Raw genomic sequence first — 21,961 nt, 5'->3', positions numbered from 1 at the left:
ATATATTTTATTGATTATGCCATTATAGTTGCCCTATTTCCCCCCTTTCATTCCCCTCCACCCTGCACACCTCCTCCCCCACCATTCCCCCCCTTTAGTTTATGTCCACGGGTCTCAAGTTCTTTAGATTCTATATTTCCCCTACTATTCTTGCCTTCCCCCGATCTATTTTCTACCTACCGTCTATACTACTTATTTTCTGTATCTTCTCCCCCCTTCTCCTCCTCTCACTCCCCTGTTGCTAACCCTCCATGTGATCTTCATTTCTATGGTTCTGCTCCCGATGTAGCTGTCCTCTTAGTTTGCTTTTGTTTTAGGTGTGGTTGTTAATAACTGTGAGTTTGCTGTCCTTTCACTGTTCGTATTTTTCATCTTCTTTTTCTTATATAAGTCTCTTTAGCATTTCATATAATAAGGGCTTGGTGATGATGAACTCCTTGAATTTGACCTTATCTGAGAAGCACTTTATCTGTCCTTCCATTCTAAATGAAGCTTTGCTGGATAAAGCAATCTTGGCTGTAGGTCTTTGGATTTCATGACTTGGAATACTTCTTTCCAACCCCTTCTTGCCTGTAAGGTCTCTTTTGAGAAATCCGCTGACAGTCTGATGGGTACTCCTTTGTAGGTGACTGTCCCCTTATCCCTTGCTGCTTCTAGGATTCTCTCCTTCATTTTAGTCTTGGCTAATGTAATTATGATGTGCCTTGGTGTGTTCCTTCTTGGGTCCAACTTCTTTGGCACTCTCTGAGCTTCCTGGATTTCCTGGAAGTCTATTTCCTTTGCCAGACTGGGGAAGTTCTCCTTTATTATTTGTTCAAATAAGTTTTCCACTCGTGGCTGTTTCTTTCCCCCTTCTGGTACCCCTATAATCCGGATGTTGGAACGTTTAAAGATGTCCTGGAGGTTCCTAAGCCTCTCCTCATTTTTTTGAATTCTCATTTCTTCATTCCTTTCTGGTGGGATGTTTTGTTCTTCCTTCTGGTCCATTCCATTGATTTGAGTCCCAGTTTCCTTTCCATCACTATTGGTTTCCTGTGCATTTCCCTTTGTTTCAATTAGTTTAGCCTTCATTTGTTCCTCTAATTTGTGTGACTAAAGTCAACCAGTTCTGTGAGCATCCTGATCACCAGTGTTTTGAACTGTTGATGTGATAGGTTGGCTATTTCTTGGTCACTTAGAGTTATTGGCTCTGGGGCATTTGAGTTCTTCTTGAGCCATAATGTTTTGGTCTGTTCGTGCCTGTTACATATGAGGGGCAGAGCCCTAGGTGTTCAACAGGATGGGGCAACTCAGTCGCTGGGTTGTGACCCTGTATGTGGGGGCGGGGTCGAAGAGGGACAATGGTGGTCCCTCCTGCTGCTTCCCGCCACTGGGGCCTGCATGGTCTGTCTCACTGCTCACTCCTTCTCCTGGTTTATCTGCACTCGAGTGTGTGCCCGCAGTCAGCCTGCCGCCTTGTGCCCTCACTGGGTCCACCCATCACAACCCCACGCCTGGGATCTGCCAACCACTGCCTGTGCAGTTGGGTTGGTCTGGCCAGTTTTCCTGTGCAACCCTGCTACACCAGTCGCTGGCTCCGCCCCTCTTACCAGTCTGCCTGAATGGTTCGTTGTTGTCGGACTTCCGTATAGTTCAATTTTCTGTGTTTTGGCTGCGTTTTTGTTACTAAGACTTTGTTGTCTTTAAACTTGGTTGTGCGAGGAGGCACAGTGTTTCCACCTATGCCTCCATCTTGGCCGGAAGTCAGTGTGGACATTTTAATGATGTTAATTTATCCTACCCATGAACATGCTGTGTGCTTTCACTTATTTGTATCTTCCTCTATTTCTTTCTTCAGTGTCTTATAATTTTACAAGTGCAGGTCTTTTAATATCCTTTATTAGTTTATTCATATATATATATTATTTATATATATATATATATATATATATACACACACACACTTAGCAATTGTGAATGGGAATGCTTTGTAAATTTCCCTTTCTTTTATCAGACTTCCCTGTCTTGTTCCCAATCTTAAGGGAAACTCATATAGTTTTTGACAGTTGAATATGGTGGTGGCAGTGGGTTTGTACATACAGCCTTCATCATGTTTATGTATGCTCCCTCTAATCCTGCTTTGCTGAGAGTTTTTATCATAAATGTGTGCTGGATTTTATCAAATTCTTTTTCTGCATCTATTGATATTATCATGTGATATTTATCCTTCATTTAGTTTATGTGGTGAATCACATTTATTGATTTGCGAATGTTGTACCAATCTTGCATTCCCAGAATAAAACCCACTTGATCATGGTGTGGGTTTTTGCATTGCTCTATCAGTTTACTAATATTTTGATGAGGATTTTAGTGTCTGTTCATCAGGGATATTGGCTTATAATTTTCTTTCTTTGTACTATTTTTTTTTCTGGTTTTGGCATTAGGATAATGCTGGCATTGTAAAAATTGTTTGGAAGCTTTCTCTCCTGTTGAATTTTATGAAATCGTTTGAGAGGGAGTGGTGTTAATCCTCTCAAAATGTGTGGTAAAATTGACCTGTGAACCATCCAGTCCAGGGCTTTTGTTTTGGGGGAGTTTTTTGAGTACTGCTTTAATTTCAGTAGGTGTAATCTGTTTATTCAGATTTTTTGATTTTTCTTGATTTAGTTTGGGAAGATTTTGCTTTTCTATGAATTTATTCAGTTTGTCCACCTTGTCCCATTGTGTTGGCATGTGGTTATTTATATTTTCTTACAATCCTTTGTATTTCTTGGTGTCAGTTGTTATTTCTATTCTTTTATTTCTGATTTTATTTATTTATTTTATTTATTTGGGTCCTCTCTCTTCTTTCCTTGATGGGTGTGGTTAAAGGTTGTCAATCTTATTTATCTTTTCAAAGAACCAGCTCTTGGATTCATTAATCTTTCGTATTATTTTTTAGACTCTGTTTCATTTATTTCTGCTCTGATCTCTACTGTTTCCTTTTTTCTACTTATTTGGGCTTTGTTTGTTCTTTTTCAAGTTCCTTTCATGTGAATTTAGATTGTTTATTTGAGCTTTTTCTTATTTTTTGTGATAAGCCTATAATGGTATGAATTTTCTTCTTACTTCCCCCAATCCTCAGATTTTGGATTGTTGTATTCTCATTTTTAATTCTTTTAAGGTATCTTTTTAAAAAATATTTTATTTATTTATCTTTAGAGGGGAAGGGAAAGAGAGAGAGAAATATCAATGTATGGTTGCCTCTGCCGAGGACACACAATGTATTGTGTGTCCCCTGCCGGGAAGTGGCCTGCAACCCAGGCATGTGCCCTGACTGGGAATCGAACTGCGATCCTCTGGTTCGCAGGCCCGTGCTCAATCCACTGAGCTATACCAGCCAGGACATCTTTTAAGGTATCTTGATTTCTTCCTTGATCTCACTATTATTCATTCTTTAATAATATCCTAATTTGCTTCCATATCTTTGTGAGTTTTTTAGTATTCTTCTTGTGGTTGATTTCTAGTTTCATAGAATTGTGGTCAGAGAAGATGCTTGATATGATTTTCAATCTTCTTAAATTTATTGGGACTTGTTTTGCATCCTATCAGGTAGTCTATCTTAGAAAACATTCCATGTGCACTTGAAAAGTATGTATAGTCTGCTGCTTTGGGGTGAAATGCTTTGAAGATATCAATTAAATTCATTTGATCTAGTGTGTCATTTAAGATTACTGTCTTCTTGTTGATTTTCTACCTGGAAGATCTATTCATTGAAGTCAATGTGGTGTTAAAATCCCCAACTATGACTGTACTTCTGTCAGTCTTTCCTTTATGTCCATTAAGATTTGCTTTACATATTTAGGTATTCCTATGTTGGGTGTGTGAATGTTTACTAGGGTTATATCCTCTTGCTGGATTGTTCCCTTTATCATTATGTAGTGTCCTGCTTTGTCTCTTAATATAGTGTTGGTTTTAAAGTCTATTTTGTCAAATATGAGTACAGCTACTCCAGCTTTTTCCCCCTCTGTTTGTATGAAATATTTTTTCCATCCTTGTACTTTTATTCTGTGTGTATCTTTTGGTCTGAAATGAGTCTCTTGGGGACAGCTTATTTGTGGGGGTTTTTTTGTTGTTGTTATCCATTCAGCTATCTTATATCATTCTGTTGGAGCATTTAAGCCATTTACATTTAAGGTAGTCATTGATAGATACTTTGTATTTAGTGCTATTTTATCATTAAACTATTTCCATCTGTTTTTCTTTTTAATTTCTTTCTCTTTTTCTTCTTCTTAAGCCCTTTAACCATTGTCCTAGTACTAACTTGGGTGTTAATAAACTCCTTCAGCTTTTTCTTGTCGGGGAAGCTCCTTATTTCTCCTTCAATTTTATTTTATTGCTGGGTTAAGTAGGCTTGGTTATAGGTCCTTCCTTTTTATTACATTGAATATTTCATGCCACTCCTTTCTGGGCAGCCATATTTCTTTTTAGAATTCAGATGATAGTCTAATCGGTGCTCCATTTTAGGTAACTATCTGTTTTTCTTTCATAGCTTTTAGGATTCTCTCCTTGTTTTTAAGCCTTGTCATTTTAATTATGATGTGTCTTGATATAGGTCTCTTTGGATCCAATCGGTTTGGGACTCTTTGAGCTTCCTGAACTTCTACGTCCTTTTCCTTCACCAGATCAGGGAAATTTTCAGTCATCATTTCTTCAAATAGATTCTGAATCCCTTGCTCACTCTCTTCTTCCTCTGGTATTCCCATGATATGGATGTTATTATGCTTCATGTTGTCTAAAATGTTTCTTAAGTTATCCTAATTTTTTGAAATTCTTTTTTCTTTTTGCTGCTCTGCTTGGGTCTGTTTTTTTTTTTTTACCTTGTCTTCTAAAATACTGATTGTGTCCTCTGTTTTATCTAATGTACTCTTCGTTCCTTCCAGTGTATTATTTATTTCATATATTGCATTCTTTACTTCTGATTGGTCCTTTTTGTGGTTTCTGTGTCTTTTTTCATGCTATTGAGTATCCTTATAATCATTACTCTAAACTCTATCTGATAAATTGTTTGCCTTCATTTCATCTAGCTTTTCTGGTGAATTTTCTTGTTCTTTCTTTTGGGTTCTGTTTCTTTGTGTTCGCATTTTGGTGGCTTTGTTGTATTTTGTGTCTTAAACTGATCAGTGATACAGCCTGAAGCTCTAATCAGCAGTCCGCATAAACACCACAGGGTGAAACAGTGTAATTCTTGTGGCCAGAGCTATTGCTTCCCCTCAGGCTGATGCCACCTGGAGAAGAGTGTTCTGCCTGAGAAAAATGGCTTCTGTAGTATATGGAATGATTCAGTATAGTGATCCTGGTGGCTGTTTTTTCCATTCTCTCTCCAGAGCCACCAACCCCAGACTCTCCTCAAGTATCTCTTGCCCTCCCTCTGCCACAGCCCAGGGTACGTGCTGCCAACTGAATTTTGTGCACTGGCCCTGTAAGAGGTTTTCTTTATCCTCATCCATCTTTTCCTGGCAGACAGAAAGCCTGTTGCTTTTCACAGCTTGATGTTACCTGGGTTTTTTTCAGGCTTTGATGCTATAGGCTGGAGAGCCCAACTTGGTATTTAGATGTCACACTTCTCAGGGGAAACACTCCAACTGCTGAAATATATCTCTGGAATTTCTGCTACCACCCGTGGCAGCCTGGCCAGCCCTCTCATGCCTCCTCTGTACTCCCTACCAGTCTCATTGTGGTGAAGTGGTGTCTTCTGTCTGTGGTTATAAGGCTTCTCTCCAGCTTGTGTTCAGTTGGTTATTCAGGATGATTTCTCTACAACTTAGTTGTAATTCCAGCTTGGTCCTAGGAGGAGGTTAATGTAGCTTCCACTTACTCCTCCACCATCTTGGAACTCTCCAGTTGGTTTTAAATGTCTCCAGTATTCTTCAAGCATGCCCCAACTGGTGTAGCTCAGCGGGTTGGGCATTGTCCTGCAAACCAAAAGGTTTCTGGTTCAATTCCCGTTCAGGGCTTTTGCCTGGGTTGCAGGTAAGGTCCCTGGTTGGGGTGTGTGAGAGACAACTGATGATTGTTTCTTTCCTTTTCTTTCTCCCTCCCCTCTCCTCCGTCTAAAATAAATAAATAAGATTTTTAAATGTGTCCATGTATTTTATAATCACTCCATCCTTACAGAATGGACTTAATGACTTTATACTCAAACTTTTTTTTCAAACCCATTCAGTTTAAAATGTCACAAGACAAAGTGAAAAAGCTCTTTTTATCACTCTCTTCTTATAATAGATTGTTTCCAGTAAGAAGTTGACTCGACCACTGGTGCTTAAAAATGGCAGACCTGCGGGTAAAGGCAGCATCATGGTAATAAGATATTTGTCTTTTGTCTAAAAAGATTTATGTAGAGGGCACACTGAAACTGTACAGGTGGGTAGGTACCTTACAGCCATGCTTTATCATTTCTTCTGAATGGTGCCCTCCTCCTACCCTGCTTGAGAGCAATCGCAAATGGGAAACGTGTATGCCAAACAAAGAAATACACAAACAGAATCCTTTGAGTTTTTAAGTTGTTCACAGGGTCCTGAGCAACTTGGTGTAATATGCCTTACTCATAAATTCTCCACTTGAAAGAAACTACTTAATTATCTGAATGGATCCACCTGGTTCAATGCAAAGCAAAGTCATCCCCTCAAAATGACAGAATTTAGAGAATGGATTTTATTCCTGATAGGTCTTACACTGTGACATGTCCGGCACCTCATTTTTTGTGTCCACACTCTGCTGCCCATCCTTCCAGCAGGACGTGCCAGCTGACATCTGGCCCTGGGCCAATGAATGTATGTCTTATCCCAATTTAGACCCCAAGTTATATAATGCTGTGCTTTTAGTGATCTTACCTTCTGGACCTTGTGTCTGGGCAATCACTCCTGGAGCAATAGTTTCTGTCTTTAGCTCTGCAAATTGAAGATTGACTCCCTGAGAGTCTCATTTTAGGATCATTTCCACCATGAAACTCATTTCCCTAAGTAGCTGTTTCTCTCTTGTTTAAATTTTCTAAAGCAATAAGAATGTTCAGTCTGTAGGGGTCCTAACTTTTGTGGCACAGAGAACATTGTGGGTAGTTACCTTTATTGCTCTTGGGCCTTTGACAGCTAATAACCAAGTTAAGTTAAATGAAAAATAGTGATGTGATATTTCAATTGATAGTGTTTTCTAGTTATGATTTCCTCACTTCTCAGGGTTTAGAGAGCTTTAGCTGGTGTTGTGACTTTCTCCAGGTCTTTGATTTCTCACTGGAATTGGGAAATCCAGTTGGGGCAAGAGCCTCTAAAAAGGAAGGTGCATAATGAGATTCACCATATTTTGGGAAAATATTTATTGCATGTACATAAAAACTATAAGGTAAATCTCTTAAATGTACCATTTAGTTATTAACCATTTTTATAATTTATTTATATTAACACAGGCTTTATATACTATTAGGTAACAGAATATCAGTACTTTCTGAGTGTATCAGAATCCCTAAAACAAGCTTTCTTTCGCTTACTTTATCTGTTCTTAGATTTCAGCAGAAGAAATAAAGGATAACAGAGTGGTCTTGTTTGAAATGGAAGCAAGAAAACTGGATAATAAGGTAGGTAGGTGATGCAGACTTTAACAGGGATATATCTTGTTTGCCACACAGTGATTCTTATTTGAGAAATATGTAATATTGCAGTTAATATAAGCTCCATCATTTGGGTATTGCTTGGAGTTTTAGTTTCTTCCAAATCCTGCTTTCCTGTGTGTGTGTCTCTTTGTATGTGAGTGTGTAGCTGTGTGTATACATGTGTCTGTGTATGTCTGTATGAGTGTGTGTCTTTCTCTGTATGTGTATCTGTGTGTGTGCGTAAGCAGAACTTGTTTCCCCTTACCGCTTTCCTCTCAATATAATCAAAGGGTTTCTCTGACTCAAAAGAGGAGTCAATATAAGCATTAATATTATTGGAAAAGATAGTAGAGAGAGTATATTGGATTACCTTAGGGAAAAAAGCAAAAATTTCATACTTTATTAGTTACAGAATTTCCTCTTTGCATTTAGAAGTCAGTTTTTTTAAAAGACAACTAGAAAGCAATTGTCTTTTATTTTTTTATTTTTAAAAAGATTTTATTTATTTATCTTTAGAGGGGAAGGGAAGGCGAGAGGGAGAGAAGTATCAATGTATGGTTGCCTCTCGTGTGTCCCCTGCTGGGAACTGGCCTGCAACCCAGGCATGTGCCCTGACCGGAAATCGAACAGTGATATTCTGGTTCGCAGGCCTGAGCTCAGTGTCTTTTTTTTTTAAGACTATTTATTTATCTTTAGAGGGGAAGGGAAGGAGTGAGGGAGAGAAATGTCCGTGTATGGTTGCCTCTGGTGCGTCCCCTGCCAGGAACTGACCTGCAACCGAGACATGTGCCCTGACTGGGAATTGAACTGTGATTCTTTGGTTCATAGGCCCACGCTCAATCCACTGAGCTATACCAGCCAGGGTTAGAAGTCAGTATTTTTTAATGAAGGATGAATGCATTACATAATAATACAACAATATAGTATATTACATGGACTAGAAAAATTCTTCACATGCTTTTTTACTTTATTATCATCAATCAGTATTCTTCATTGTATGCATTTTCTTACACATTAGTTTGCAAACATGTTAGGCTAGTAGCCAGGGACTTTTTTTTTTGCAAAATTTAAATATATAGATAGAATAGAATAGTATTTTTTAAAGATACTATTTTATAGTGTAGTACTTTTTAGAATAGAATGGTATAAAACAGAATAGTATTTTTAAAAAAAATTTTATATCCCATCACCTATCTTAAACTATTATAACTCGTGACCTATTTTTTAAAAAAATTTTATATCCCATCACCTATCTTAAACTATTATAACTCGTGACCAATTGCGTTACATCTGTACCCCTATTTTCTTTCCTTCTTGCCAGCCATCATACCATGTCATCTGTAAATATTCTGGCATATTTCAAAAGACTCTTAAAAATATAATTGGTTAATGTGTCTCTTAAATCATTTTAACCTGTAAATTTTCTCCATTCTTTTCCTTCTTTCCTTCATCCCTTCCTCCCTCATTCCTTCTCTTAGTTTGCCCTTTCTCCCTCCCATCCATCTTTCCATCCATCCATCCATCCATCCTTCCTGGAATTTATTGCACAAAGAAATTGAATACTTTGTCCTGTAGAAGTTTCCACAGTGTGTATGCCTGCTTAAATCCCTTTGGTGTCATGAAACTTGCTGCTTTTTCCACCATTATTTCTTGATTTCTGTAAGCTGGTAATTGAATCTAGAAGTATAATTGGATGGTATTTTTAATTGTTGGTAAGGCAGTTTCATAGGTGGTGCCCCATAATCAGGAGGCTTACATTGTCGAGTGTGTATTTTGGGATATGATAACCACCTACACATATTGTTTTGTTAAGAGTCTATGAAATAGTGATATTCTCATGCTATCATTGCTTCTTCATTTATCAGTGAGAATACATCTATAGAGGAAAGTACTCTCCACATTGGGCATTTCCTTATTTTGAGGTACAGTTTTTACAGAAAAGGCATGTTAAAATGTTTGCCTTTTTTCCTGTATTTACCATTTTTTGTAATAATAAGTTGATTCCCTATTATTCTCAAAATGTGACCAATGAGGGTTTTTTTTGTATTTGTTGTTTATTTTTAGTATTACTGTGAACTCTGTTGATTAATTCTTATTGATACTCAGAGTATTCCAACTTTGGCCTCTGGGGACCTCTTTAATTTATTTCTGAAACCATCCAGACAACCCAGGAGTCTCTGATAGCTTCCTTGCCCTATAGGAGGACGCGTGTTTCAGGCTTATTTCATTCAATCTCTGCCCCAGATTGGCACATGAAATGGTGCTATTCTGTGTTAGTGGAAGCTGGTACTTAGAGACCTCAGGCAGGTGCTAGGGAGCTGTTTATTGTGGTTGCTCATTGTTTCTGTGGCTTCTCAGTCAGTAGTCAGATATAGGAAAGATTTTATTTTATTTTTTAAGAAAAACTAAATTACCTTTTGCCGTGTCGTATTGGAGAGAACAAAATAAATTACCAACAGCTCTACTGGAGCCATCTGAGAAAATTTAGCCAGGGTTCTTGTTCTTGCTGTGTCTGCTCAAACTGGATGGTCTGATTGGACATATGGCCTCAACAGGGGCCACTTATATTTCTGTCCGTACGTGAAGGTATAGCCTTTGTTAAGTTGGGCCAAGTGAACTTATTTGAATTGGTTATTTAAGACATCTGCCTTACCATACAAACAATTCTAGCTAGCTATTTGTACATACAATAAAATGAAAAAACCTCTATTGGGAGTATTTTAATGTGAGAAGAAAAGAAAAACTGAATTATGAGTTTATACAATTATTTCCAATTCAGATATTCAGATATCGAATTATAGGGCTCTACTTCTTTAATTCTATATTTATACCTGTTTTTTTCTTATGTTGAAATCTTGGTTCCTAAAGATATTAACATAATTACTTATCTGTTTTATCTGATATAGCATCAACTAGTTTCAGAATAAAAATATCCAGATTATAATTAAAATATTTTTACGGGAAATGGCTTGAGCTTTCTTTGAAGTTTTTTATCCTGTTGGTTATATTCCACTTGGTGATACAGTCAAATACTTCTGTTTTAAAGAAATAATTCTCTGAATGATTATACTGTCATATTGACACATAGTAGAATTTTGCTTTCAACATTTATGAATTCCTTTAAACATTTTTTAATTTATTTTTGTTTTATAATCATATAAAAGATTTACATGGTTCCAATGCCAAATCTGTAAAACAAGGTATATTCAAGAAACTTAGCTTTTTTCTCTGCCTGCTGTTTTTTCCTCCCATAGGTAATATTTTTTAATTTATATTTTATGGTTTAATCTTTCAATTTCCTAAAAAACTAAGGTTTTTTGTATATATGCATATGTATATTTATTTGTGTGTCTGTATACATATACATATATACACATATGTATGAGAGGGGACCCAAAAAACCTGGAATTATCTCCTGGAGGGTGGGTCCCTTATAGTACAGGCTTCCCCCTCTGGGTGAGTGTTCTTGGAGCCCATGTGTACCAGCTGATGTTGTAGTGAGAGGCTGCATTCAGCTTCAGTGAAATATTTTTGAAGACTCATTCAACATGTTTGCTCATTTCATGATGAGTAATTTAAGAGTGTACCTACCCACACTGCACTGGGTGTTCAGCAATTTTTGGTGTGACCCCAGTGCCCTACCCTCTCTATTCACCCAATTCTGCCCTGAGCGACTTTGTCTTTGTTTCCCTGGATGAAAAATGTCCTCATAGGGAAATGTTTTGCTGATGTGGAAGAGGTGAAACAAAAAATGGTAGAAGCACTAAAAGGCATCAAAATTGACCAGTTCAAAAACTGTTTTGAGCACTGGAAAAAATGTCTTGATAGGTGTATTGCATCAAATGGAGAGTACTCTGAAGGTGACTGAAGTTTAAGCATTTAAGAATAAATACACAATTGTTTATAATAAATTATAGGTTTTTGGCAATGACAATGACAATATACACATATGTGTATGTAACTATCAATTGAGATGTGTGTGCCTGTGGTCTGTCTGTATTTGTATTTGTATCATCCCCACCCCAGGCCCTTTGGTGAGTGTATCATACCACATGCACACTTTCCTCTACCTTCCTTTTTTCATGTAACATATTTGGAAGTCTGAGTTAGGGACTTTTAATGCTTCTTTTGGTCCTACTATTGCTAACTTAATGAACTTTTAACACTAGTAAACTTTTAAACAAGGATTTTTTTTTACCTTCAAAATGGTTATAATGTTATTTTGCCTCTGTAATAGGTTTATTTCTACAATAAGTGAGATAGGGTAGATTAGTGTGTTTATAGAAAGTTAATGTCTCTGTATAATGCTGTTACTAGTTTTACAATATAAAAGGTGGCATAGAGTGGCTTATTACATTTACTTATGATTCTTCTTGCACATAAAGGTAAATTTTAGTTCTTCCTAGTCCTTGTGTTTATATATATTTTTTACTGTACCAACTGTGTTTCTTGCTTGACAGTAAACTATACTAAGTAGGGAAATGATACTATCTCTGTTCTTAATTTAGTACTGAGGTTAATTCAAGACTTAAAAGTCTTCAATTGAAAGACATAGCTGTACATATGATTGTAGAGTTAACAGGTGTCCTTTCATTTTGACAAATAATAAGTAATGTATTCTAAGGAGTATGAAGATTTTGAAGTGAAGATAAATGAAAATGAGGAAATAACCATCCATAATCTCATTACTTGAGTTTAACTTATGGGAGTGAGTTGTATATTCTTTTATAATGTTATCTCCTATGTGTGTATGTGTTGAGGGTGGTGGTAAGGACAGTTTTGAGCACTCAGTGTGCTGAGCAGTGTATAAGAGTACTCTGGGAAATTACAGAAGAAAAAGATGGGTGCCCTTTAAGTAACTCTGTCACACACTCCACATATTTACCTCTGCTCTCTTGTGTGTGGAATTGGACATAGAAGGATAATATATGGACTCAAGACTCAGGTCCATCAGCAATTATATATGTCATCTTAGCAAATCATTTAACCCCTCTGAATCCATTTTATTGCTGGTCCCTCAGGGAGTTAGCGTGACTAGTATTTGGAATATTGCTTATATAAAAACTACCCAGTACTGTGTGAATGAACAATGTTAATAATGAAAACAGCTCACAATATATTATATTGATGGATCATATTGATCACTATATTTTAAAGTCATCATGTTTTTTGAGAAGTAAGGACTAGGAACATATATCAGAAATACCATCACAGTTTTCCTGGTAGATGTCAGCAAGTCTGTGAGGAAGGGCATGGGTTTGTATTTACTCCGGTACTGTACTCTGTGTATCTGTACTCTAGGGGACAGAGTTCAGGTGTTATTAACATGTAATAGGCATAAAATGGCTTAAAGGAGAATAATGGCTTTTTCTTATTAATGTAGGATCTATTTGGAAAGTCAGATCCATACCTGGAATTCCACAAGCAGACATCTGATGGAAACTGGCTCATGATTCATCGAACAGAGGTGAGCATCTGAATTTTAAAAGTAGGGTTGTTTCCTTCAGAATTGTAGTAATCTAATTTTTTCAAATTATGTTTCTATAAAAATGTCTGAGTTCACACATATATAGCCAGAGACATATGGTCAACATGCTTATTTTTTTTTCTTTTAATGAGTAGGTGCTACCCTGCCTAATTATTAGTAAAGTTTTTATTTTGAAAAAATTTAAAATCCTTTAAAGAACACTGTAAAGTATCCCTGTATAGTTGTACCTTCTCTAACACACACATACACACACAGACTCACACACCTGCATATAGGTACTTCCCTTTTTCAAAGCTGCCCTGATGTGGGCTGCAGGTAACTCTTCACCTTTTCATAGCAGAGCAGGAATTTCTCGAGAACAAGAGCATTCTCCTACACAGCCATATCTGAAAGAGTTAGCATGGTTTATAACAGTGTCTTCAGGCCTTTCCAGCTGTCTCACATGTGTATAAGTGTATCATTTTGTTTTGTCCAGAATCAAAGTTCACATTTTGCATTTAACTGTTATGTTCCCAGTATAAGATTCCTCTTGTTTTCCTACACCTTTCTGCCATTAAATCTCTTGAATAATCAGACCAGTATTGAAGTAGACACCAGCCCGGGGTGTCTGTGGCATTGTGGATGAGATACTAGACAAATTCACACAGACTACTGAGTCCTGTGAAGGAAAAGGGATGGCATGGCCACTCTCTCAAGAGGAGAGCACCCACAAGCTTGCCTTGACAAGCTTTTATTGGCTTAATTTGCATAGAAATAGAGGGTGTATATGGAAAGCTCATCAGTCATTGTCAGGCAGTGATACTCAAGTAGATAACATTCAAAGAACTAGGAAGGCTTATTTTGAGTCAGGGTGAGATAGCTAAAGGGCTATAAAACTTTGGGGAAACAAACTCATTTCATGCTTGGACCCTTATCATTTAAAACGAGAATATTAGCAAAGCAGATTTCAGAGGATTTTATGCTTGCTTTTTAGGCCTGATTGCCCCAGGAAACTTGCCCTTTCCAACACAGGGCTGCACCCTCCTTCAGCATTGTTTCAGGCTTAGGTCAAGCAGAGAAAGTGAGTCATTCAAGAGATTAGAAGACTTCTTTCAGACAGAATGAGGACTCGGGCTAAGTAAAAGCTGAGAGTCCATCACCCCCTTGCTCCTTAGCCCTCAAGTCCTTCCTCGAGGGCTCCCTCATGACCATGCCTGTCTTAGGTCATCCCTCCCTTGAAGAATCTTAACCATCATTGGCTAACCGGTCATGCACTGAGGGGCAGGCAGGGTGAAGTAAAGTGGGCAGAGGCAGTGCTCCAGCCCAGGAGATAAGCTTTGTCTCCTTAGTGGCTTAGGGTCTCTAGGTCTCTCAGTCAGCCTTAGCCATGGAAGGTTACAGTTTCTGAAACCAGGCAGGGTCGTTCCCAACACAGTATGTGTAACACTCTGGAGTCTTGTGTTTCCTCACAGCTAGATTCTGCTGAGATGTGCCATCAGGACCACTCTGTGTGTCTCTTGCTCTATACCAGCAGGGGACCCACAGTGTCAGGCTACCTAGTACTGCTGATGCCAACCTTGCCCATGTGGTTATGCTTGTGACCACACTTTTGTAATTAATACGTGGTCTGTGGTGTGTCACTTTGAGGCTGTTCTCCTACCTTTCACCCACTGGATTCAACATCTACCCATGATCCACGCCTGAACCAGTTATTATATTGGGCTATAACACAGTGATTCTTTCCTGTATTTTCTGTTCCTTCATGCATGTTAGCAGATACTCCTCTCTCAACTTTCTCCTTTATTTTTAGTGTCATTGTGGACTCATGTATTATTATAATATAGCATGTTCATTATTTGTAATTCATTACTGTCACCCATTTTACTGCTCAAATTAATCCAGATTTGACCAGAGGAGTGCCTTCAAATGGCTCCTGGCTTCTTTTAACTTGACCCCTAGTCTTTAACTCTTTAACCATTCTCTTATTTTATATTGCAGTCTTAGTTCACCCTCAGCTTCTGTGCCAGGTCTGGAACAACCCATTTCTCTGAAGCAACTATGTTTCTTTCAGAGGGTGGTGGTATTTAGCTGCCAAGATCTGAAGGCTAGATGTAGTCATTGTTTCTGGGATGTCATAGCATTTAGGCCTTTTCAATTTACTCAGCTGGGAAGTATATGTATATATATGTTTATGTATATTTAAAAAAAATGTAATTATGAACTTAAGACTGTTTCCTTAACCAAATCTAACCCAGCACAGTTCTTTCTCAAACTTTCTTATTTCATATTTTGGTTCTCTATACCCTGCATTGGAAACCCTGATTTCTGACACAGACATATCTTGTAATGAGTGGATGTATTTCCCATGTAGTTTTGTTCTTTTCTTAGCATGTATCCCAATAAACAGTTTTGTCACAGTTTTCCTGTAACAGTTGTATAATATTGGCCTAGGTAGTTTTTCAGTAAAAAAGTTGATTGGCCAAAGAGGTAATGGACGAATGGTTAAAGCACAGTGGAATCTAGGAAAGGCAAGAACAAAATGCTAATGAACTGAATGCTTTCCTAACTTGTCCTCGAAAATCTATTTTTATAGGTTATTAAAAACAACTTGAATCCTGTTTGGAGGCCTTTTAAAATCTCTCTTAACTCACTGTGCTATGGAGATATGGATAAAACTATTAAGGTAATTTGAAATTATTTATGCAAACTCATCCCTTTTGTAAAATTGATTGATTTGATAGTACTTAAAGAGAGTACATGATGCAACAGAGACATGTAGGATTCAGTTTTGTTCATATTTAGGAATACTAAAGTAGAGATGTTTCTGATGGTAAATAGTTTGAAGATACAACATGTTTGACTGATCTGTTGACCTAATGCTGAATCAAGCATTATAATTTTTATTTTACTTTTATTTTTAAAATAAAAGGGCTGGGAATACAAGACAGAAAATTGTACTTGAACAAGAATTAAATAAAAAAAAAATTTTAAAGCCCCCCCCCCCAAAAAAGACATAATTTAATAAAAGATGTGAAAGGAAAAAAAAACTTTACAACTATGTCAGAGATATAGTTCATCACTTTGGGTGAAAAAATAGAATATTGTAAACAAGAAATACTCTTAAATATAAGACACAAATAGAGTAAAATAAAATAATGTAAAATTTTTTAAATTATAACCCAAATCAGATATAAGTGTGAGAAAAAAATAATAAAATAAAATAAAATGTCTAATATAAATTGTGCTGCCTTTTAAAAAGATTCCTTTACTCCATGAATAGGACCTTTAACTACCCTCTTTGCCTCTGGAGTGTCCCTTGTGGATAAAGCAGCTGTTGCCCCTTGCACAGCAGATAATGAAGAATGGTGGTATTCTGTCACTTATTTCCAGAGCAAAATACAAGCACTGGAAATGTTTAGGTGGCTTCAGTTTTGGAGGATCAGGAAGGCAGAGGGGCATTAAGGAGCAGAAGCAGATGTCTAAGAATTTTTTTAAATGTTCTTAATTTAACCATTTATCAAAAATATATTATTTTAAAGATATTTTTATACTAGAGTCCCTTCTTGAAATAAGATACCAGATAGAAGCCTTTTTTTAGGTTCCAAGGCTGACGTGGATTTTTTTTTTTTCATAATGAATATGGCGAATACAGGGAGGTTGATGGCAAGGAACAAGTTGAGAATCAGATAACAGTGCAAGTCTTAACTCAGTCCTTGAAGCAGCTAAGGGATCTTGGGCAGGTTATCTAATGTCTTTACTTACATAATAGGGAAAATAATATCTACACTACCAAAAAGTGAGGATTAAATTAGCAAAAATTAAAGTTTTAGAAACTCTTAAACACAGTACAGATACCATTATTATTGAAAATTGCAGAAAACTTTAAAAAATAATGTCAGTATAAGTTGTATGGTATTTCTAACAGCAGTGAAAAGTTAGCTTTTGGGCAGGGGCAGGAACAAGCTTTACTCTCAAGGTTCTGTTGGCTGGTCTAACATTCAAATAGACACAAGACAAATTAGCAAGATAAATTGATCAACTTTAATTACATATTTAGGGGAACCCCTCCTACATAAGAGAGTCACAGACACAAAGAGAAACTTAGGTCTAGAAGACATTCTGGGCTAGCGAGGATGTAAGACACCTTGGGGTGTCAGAAAGTTGTTGAGGGATAGTGCATGTTCAGTGATTATTAGTTTGCCCTGCCATATAAACAAGTAAAAAGTCATTTCTCATGATAACTGTCATCATGGATCAGGTTCCTAAATTAACATCTTCTAGATAGTTAAGGGGGAGCATACGTTTTTTTCTTCAGCCCAAAGAGTCTCAGTTGCCTTTACCTCAAAATAACCTACATACCATTCAGGCACATACAGTACAAAATAAATAGTAGAAAAATAGCTTTAAAAATTACTTTTGAGAGCATTTAAGATCTTTCTCCCTAGCATATGTCATCAATTTGGCTCAAATAAACTCTTATAAAAATTCAAAAAAATTAATTTTTATTATTGTACTAAATCTAGAGCTTTTGCTTTTCACATTAAAAGTAATAAGTTGAAGCTTCATTAGATCTGAGAAACCAGGGAGGCCTTGAAAATATATCTAAATCAAAACTATTTGAATATAATATGTTAATGGTGAAACAATGTTTTTTAAACTTTTTCTGCACACAGTGGCTTGCATACAGGGCTATTTTATTATAGTAAGTAAACTGGTTTTCTGAGCTTACTCTGATGAATGCCTTCCATTCTTAAAAGTTTCTTGGTTTGTTTTAATGACATACAACTTGGTTTGCCACATCATCATTGTCTATATCTCTTTGCAATATCAGGAAGTCATACATCTGTGATTCTCTTGGTATTTGGAAACTGCTTAGAGGTGCATAAAGAGTTACAGAGCAGAGGACAGAGTTACAGTCATCAGCAGTTTCTTTGCCGTAGTATGAATGTGCACTCTAGCATGTATTATCATTTTCATAACATCTAGTGACTGAGAAATAATCATGCATGTTGCCACCTTGCCTGAAGTGGGAATGCCTTAGTAGATGTGGTATTGTATGGTGTGTGCATTCTTTACATATATACTTGTCTACAGATGTATATATGCATGTGTTTCAGTTTCACAAACACCACGATACTGTTGTTTAAAGCAGACAGTAGTCTTAATGTTTGAATCTTGAGAAGAGAAACTAAATGACACAGTCATTATATCATCTTCTTTCAAATGGTATCTGAACATTTGCTTCCATTATAAATGCCACATTTTTCTTTAGCACCAAACATTTGCCTTCAATGGGACAATATAGTGAGTTATTAGAAATTAAAATTGAAAACTATTTTTGCATTCCCTGAAGTTTCAGGCAGACTAAACATATGAACAGTATTAGCTCTTCATATGCTTAGTTTAAATAAAATCTTGGCATTATCAAAGCTTGCTTTTGCCTTGGGTGCAAATTGTACTTTCCTGAATGCAAATCTAAAATGTAACATTCTGTTGTCCATAAATATAGGAACCTATTAAAATGAAATTATTAAAATATTAAGATTGTTTTGAGACTTCTGGCCAAGATGGAGGCCTAGGTGGAAACACTGTGCCTCCTTGCACAACCAACTTTAAAGATAACAAAGTTTTAGTAACAAAAATGCAACCAAAACACAGAAAATTGAACTACACGGAAGTCCGACAACAATGAACCGTTCAGCCAGACTGGTAAGAGGGGTGGAGTCAGTGGCTGGCGGAGTGGGGTCAGGCAGGAAGAATCAGCTGCACCGACCCAGGAGCACAGGCGGCGGTTGGCAGATCCCAGGGGAGGGTGGCAACGGACAAACCCAGTGGGGGCGCAAGGCAGCTGGCTGACCACTGTTACACATTTGCGCTCAGATAAACCAGGCAAAGGAGTGAGCAGTGAGACAGACCGCGCAGGCTAGGGCCGCAGTGACAGAAATTAAAGTCTAAAAGCACCAATTGGAAAAACTTTCGGGGTCAAGGTGCCGGGAGAAGCTCGCAGGCTCACAGAGAGTTGTTGGAGAGACCCACAGGATCCTGGAGGGTACACAGGCCCACACACCCAGGAGCCAGCACCAGGGGGACCAGGTTTGCTTGAGGAAAGTAGCAGAGGGGATCAAAATCCGAGAGAGAGCAGAACAAACGCCATTGCCCTCTCTGACCCTGCCCCCACATATAGCATCACAACCCAACAACTGGGTAGCCCTGCCCCAGTGAACAGCTAAGGCTCTGCCCCTCATACATAACAGGCAGGAACAGACCAAAACATTATGGCTCAAGAACAGCTCAAAGCCCCAGAGCCAATAATTCTAAGCGACCAAGAGATAGCCAACCTCTTGGATGCACAGTTCAAAATACTGGTGATCAGGATGCTCACAGAACTGGTTGATTTTAGTCACAGATGAAAGCTAAACTAGTTGAAGGGAAATGCACAGGAAACCAATAGTGATGGAAAGCAAATTGGGACTCAAATCAATGGAGTGGTCCAGAAGGAAGAACGAAACATCAAACCAGAAAAGAATAAAGAAACAAGAATTCAAAATATGAGGAGAGGCTTAGGAACCTCCAGGACATCTTTAAACGTTCCAACATCCGAATTATAGGGGTACCAGAAGTGGAAAAGAAACAGCCACGAGTAGAAAACATATTTGAACAAATAATAAAGGAGAACTTCCCTAGTCTGGCAAAGGAAATGGACTTTCAGGAAATGCAGGAAGCTCAGAGAGTCCCAAAGAAGTTGGACCCAAGAAGGAACATGCCAAGGCACATCATAATTACATTGCCCAAGATTAAAATGAAGGAGAGAATCCTAGAAGCAGCAAGAGATAAGGGGACAGTCACCTACAAAGGAGTACCCATCAGACTGTCAGTGGATTTCTCAAAAGAGACCTTACAGGCAGGAAGGGGCTGGAAAGAAGTATTCCAAGTCATGAAATCCAAAGACCTACAGCCAAGATTGCTTTATCCAGCAAAGTTTTCATTTAGAATGGAAGGAAAGATGAAGTGCTTCTCAGATAAGATCCAATTCAAGGAGGTCACCAGCAGAAAGCCCTTATTATATGAAATGTTAAAGGGACTTATCTAAGAAAAAGAAGATAAAAAATATGAACAGTGAAAGGACAGTAAACTCACAGTTATTAACAACCACACCTAAAACAAAAGCAAACCAAAGGGACACCTAGATCAGGAGCAGAACCATAGAAATGAAGAACGCATGGAGGGTTAGCAACAGGGGAGTGGGAGAAGGAGAAGGGGGGAGAAGGTACAGAAAATAGCATAGACAGTAAGTACAAAATAGATAGGGGGAAAGCAAGAATAGTAGGGGAAATATAGAATCTAAAGAACGTGACACATGTGGTCATAAATTAAAGGGGGGAAGGTGGGGGAGGGGTGTGCAGGGTGGAGGGGAATGAAGGGGGGGAATAGAAGAAGTGTAATGGTATAATCAATAAAATATATTTTTAAAAAAAGAAAAGAAGAGAGAGGACCCAAATAAACACAATCGGAAATGAAAGAGGAAAGATTACAACTGATACCAGAGAAATACAAAGGATTATCAGAAATTACTATGCAGAACTGTATGCTAAGAAATTTGAAAACCTAGGTGAAATGGAAAACTTTCTGGAAAAATACAGTCTTCCAAAACTCAATGAAAAAGAAGCAGAAACCCTGAACAGGCCAACAGCAAATGATATTGAAGAAGTAATCAAAAACTCCCATCTCAAAAATCCCTCGACCAGATGGTTTCACAGGAGAATTCTACAAAGCTTTTAAGGAAGAGCTAACCCCTATTCTTCACAGAATATTCCAAAAAATCCAAGAGGAGGGAAAACTCCCCAACTCTTTTTATGAAGCCAGCGCTGTCCTAATTCCAAAACCAGATAAAGACACAACAAAGAAAGAAAACTACAGGCCAATATGGCTGATGAACATAGACGCTAAACTCCTCGATAAAATATTGGCAAATCGCATTCAACAATACATCAAAAAGATCATACACCACGACCAAGTGGGATTCACCTCAGGGATGCAAGGATGGTTCAGTATTCTCAAATCAGTAAATGTAATACACCACATAAACAAAAGCAAAGACAAAAACCACATGATCATATTAATAGATGGAGAAAAACCTTGTGATAAGGTACAACATCCATTTATGATAAAGGCACTCAGAAAAATGGGAATAGAGGGAGCATCCCTCAATATAATAAAGGCCATGTATGAAAGACCTACATCCAACATCATACTCAATGGGCACAAACTAAAATCTTTTCCTCTGCGATCAGAAATAAGACAAGGTTGCCCACTTTCACCACTTCTATTCAATATAGTATTAGAAGTTCTAGCCACAGTGACCAGACAAGAAAAGGAAATAAAAGACATCCAAATCGAAAAGGAGGAAACAAAACTGTCATTGTTTGCAGATGACATGATAGTGTACATGGAAAATCCTATAGCCTCTACCAAAAACCTGCTGGAACTAATAAATGAATTTGGCAAAACGGCAGGATACAAAGTCAATATCCAGAAATCAAAGCCATTTTTGTATACCAACAATGAAACAGCAGAAGCAGAAATCAAGAAGAAAATCCCATTCGATATAGCAAAAACAAAAATAAAATAACTGGGAATAAACCTAACCAAGGAGGTTAAAGATCTGTATGCAGAAATCTACACAACACTGAAGAAAGAAATCAAGGAAGACACAAATAAATGGAAACATACACTGTGTTCATGGATTGGAAGAATTAACATCATCAAAATGTCCATACTACCCAAAGCAATTTACAGATTCAATTCAATACCTATTAAAGTGCCAATGGCATATTTCACAGACATAGAACAAACACTTCAGAAATTTATATGGAACCATAAAAGAGCCTGAA

General features: G+C 37.5%; 1 protein-coding gene across 6 annotated transcripts in view; it reads left to right on the top strand.

The window, feature by feature from the left end:
- The window catches only part of CPNE3 (copine 3), a 63,246-nt gene that overhangs the window by 14,651 nt on the left and 26,634 nt on the right, over nt 1–21,961 (top strand). For all 6 annotated transcript variants that reach the window (XM_037050202.1, XM_037050201.1, XM_037050204.1 and 3 more), the window contains 4 exons: nt 6,244–6,318; nt 7,517–7,588; nt 12,987–13,070; nt 15,664–15,753. In XM_037050202.1, coding sequence (XP_036906097.1) covers nt 6,244–6,318; nt 7,517–7,588; nt 12,987–13,070; nt 15,664–15,753 — 321 coding nt within the window. The remainder of the gene's footprint in view (nt 1–6,243; nt 6,319–7,516; nt 7,589–12,986; nt 13,071–15,663; nt 15,754–21,961) is intronic.

This window comes from Sturnira hondurensis, unplaced genomic scaffold (assembly GCF_014824575.4).
Source record: "Sturnira hondurensis isolate 20B ecotype Veracruz unplaced genomic scaffold, ASM1482457v3 Scaffold0006571, whole genome shotgun sequence".
Taxonomy (NCBI): Eukaryota; Metazoa; Chordata; class Mammalia; order Chiroptera; family Phyllostomidae; genus Sturnira; species Sturnira hondurensis.
Note: the sequence above shows the minus strand (reverse complement) of the source record. Positions and strands in the feature narration are given on the sequence as shown.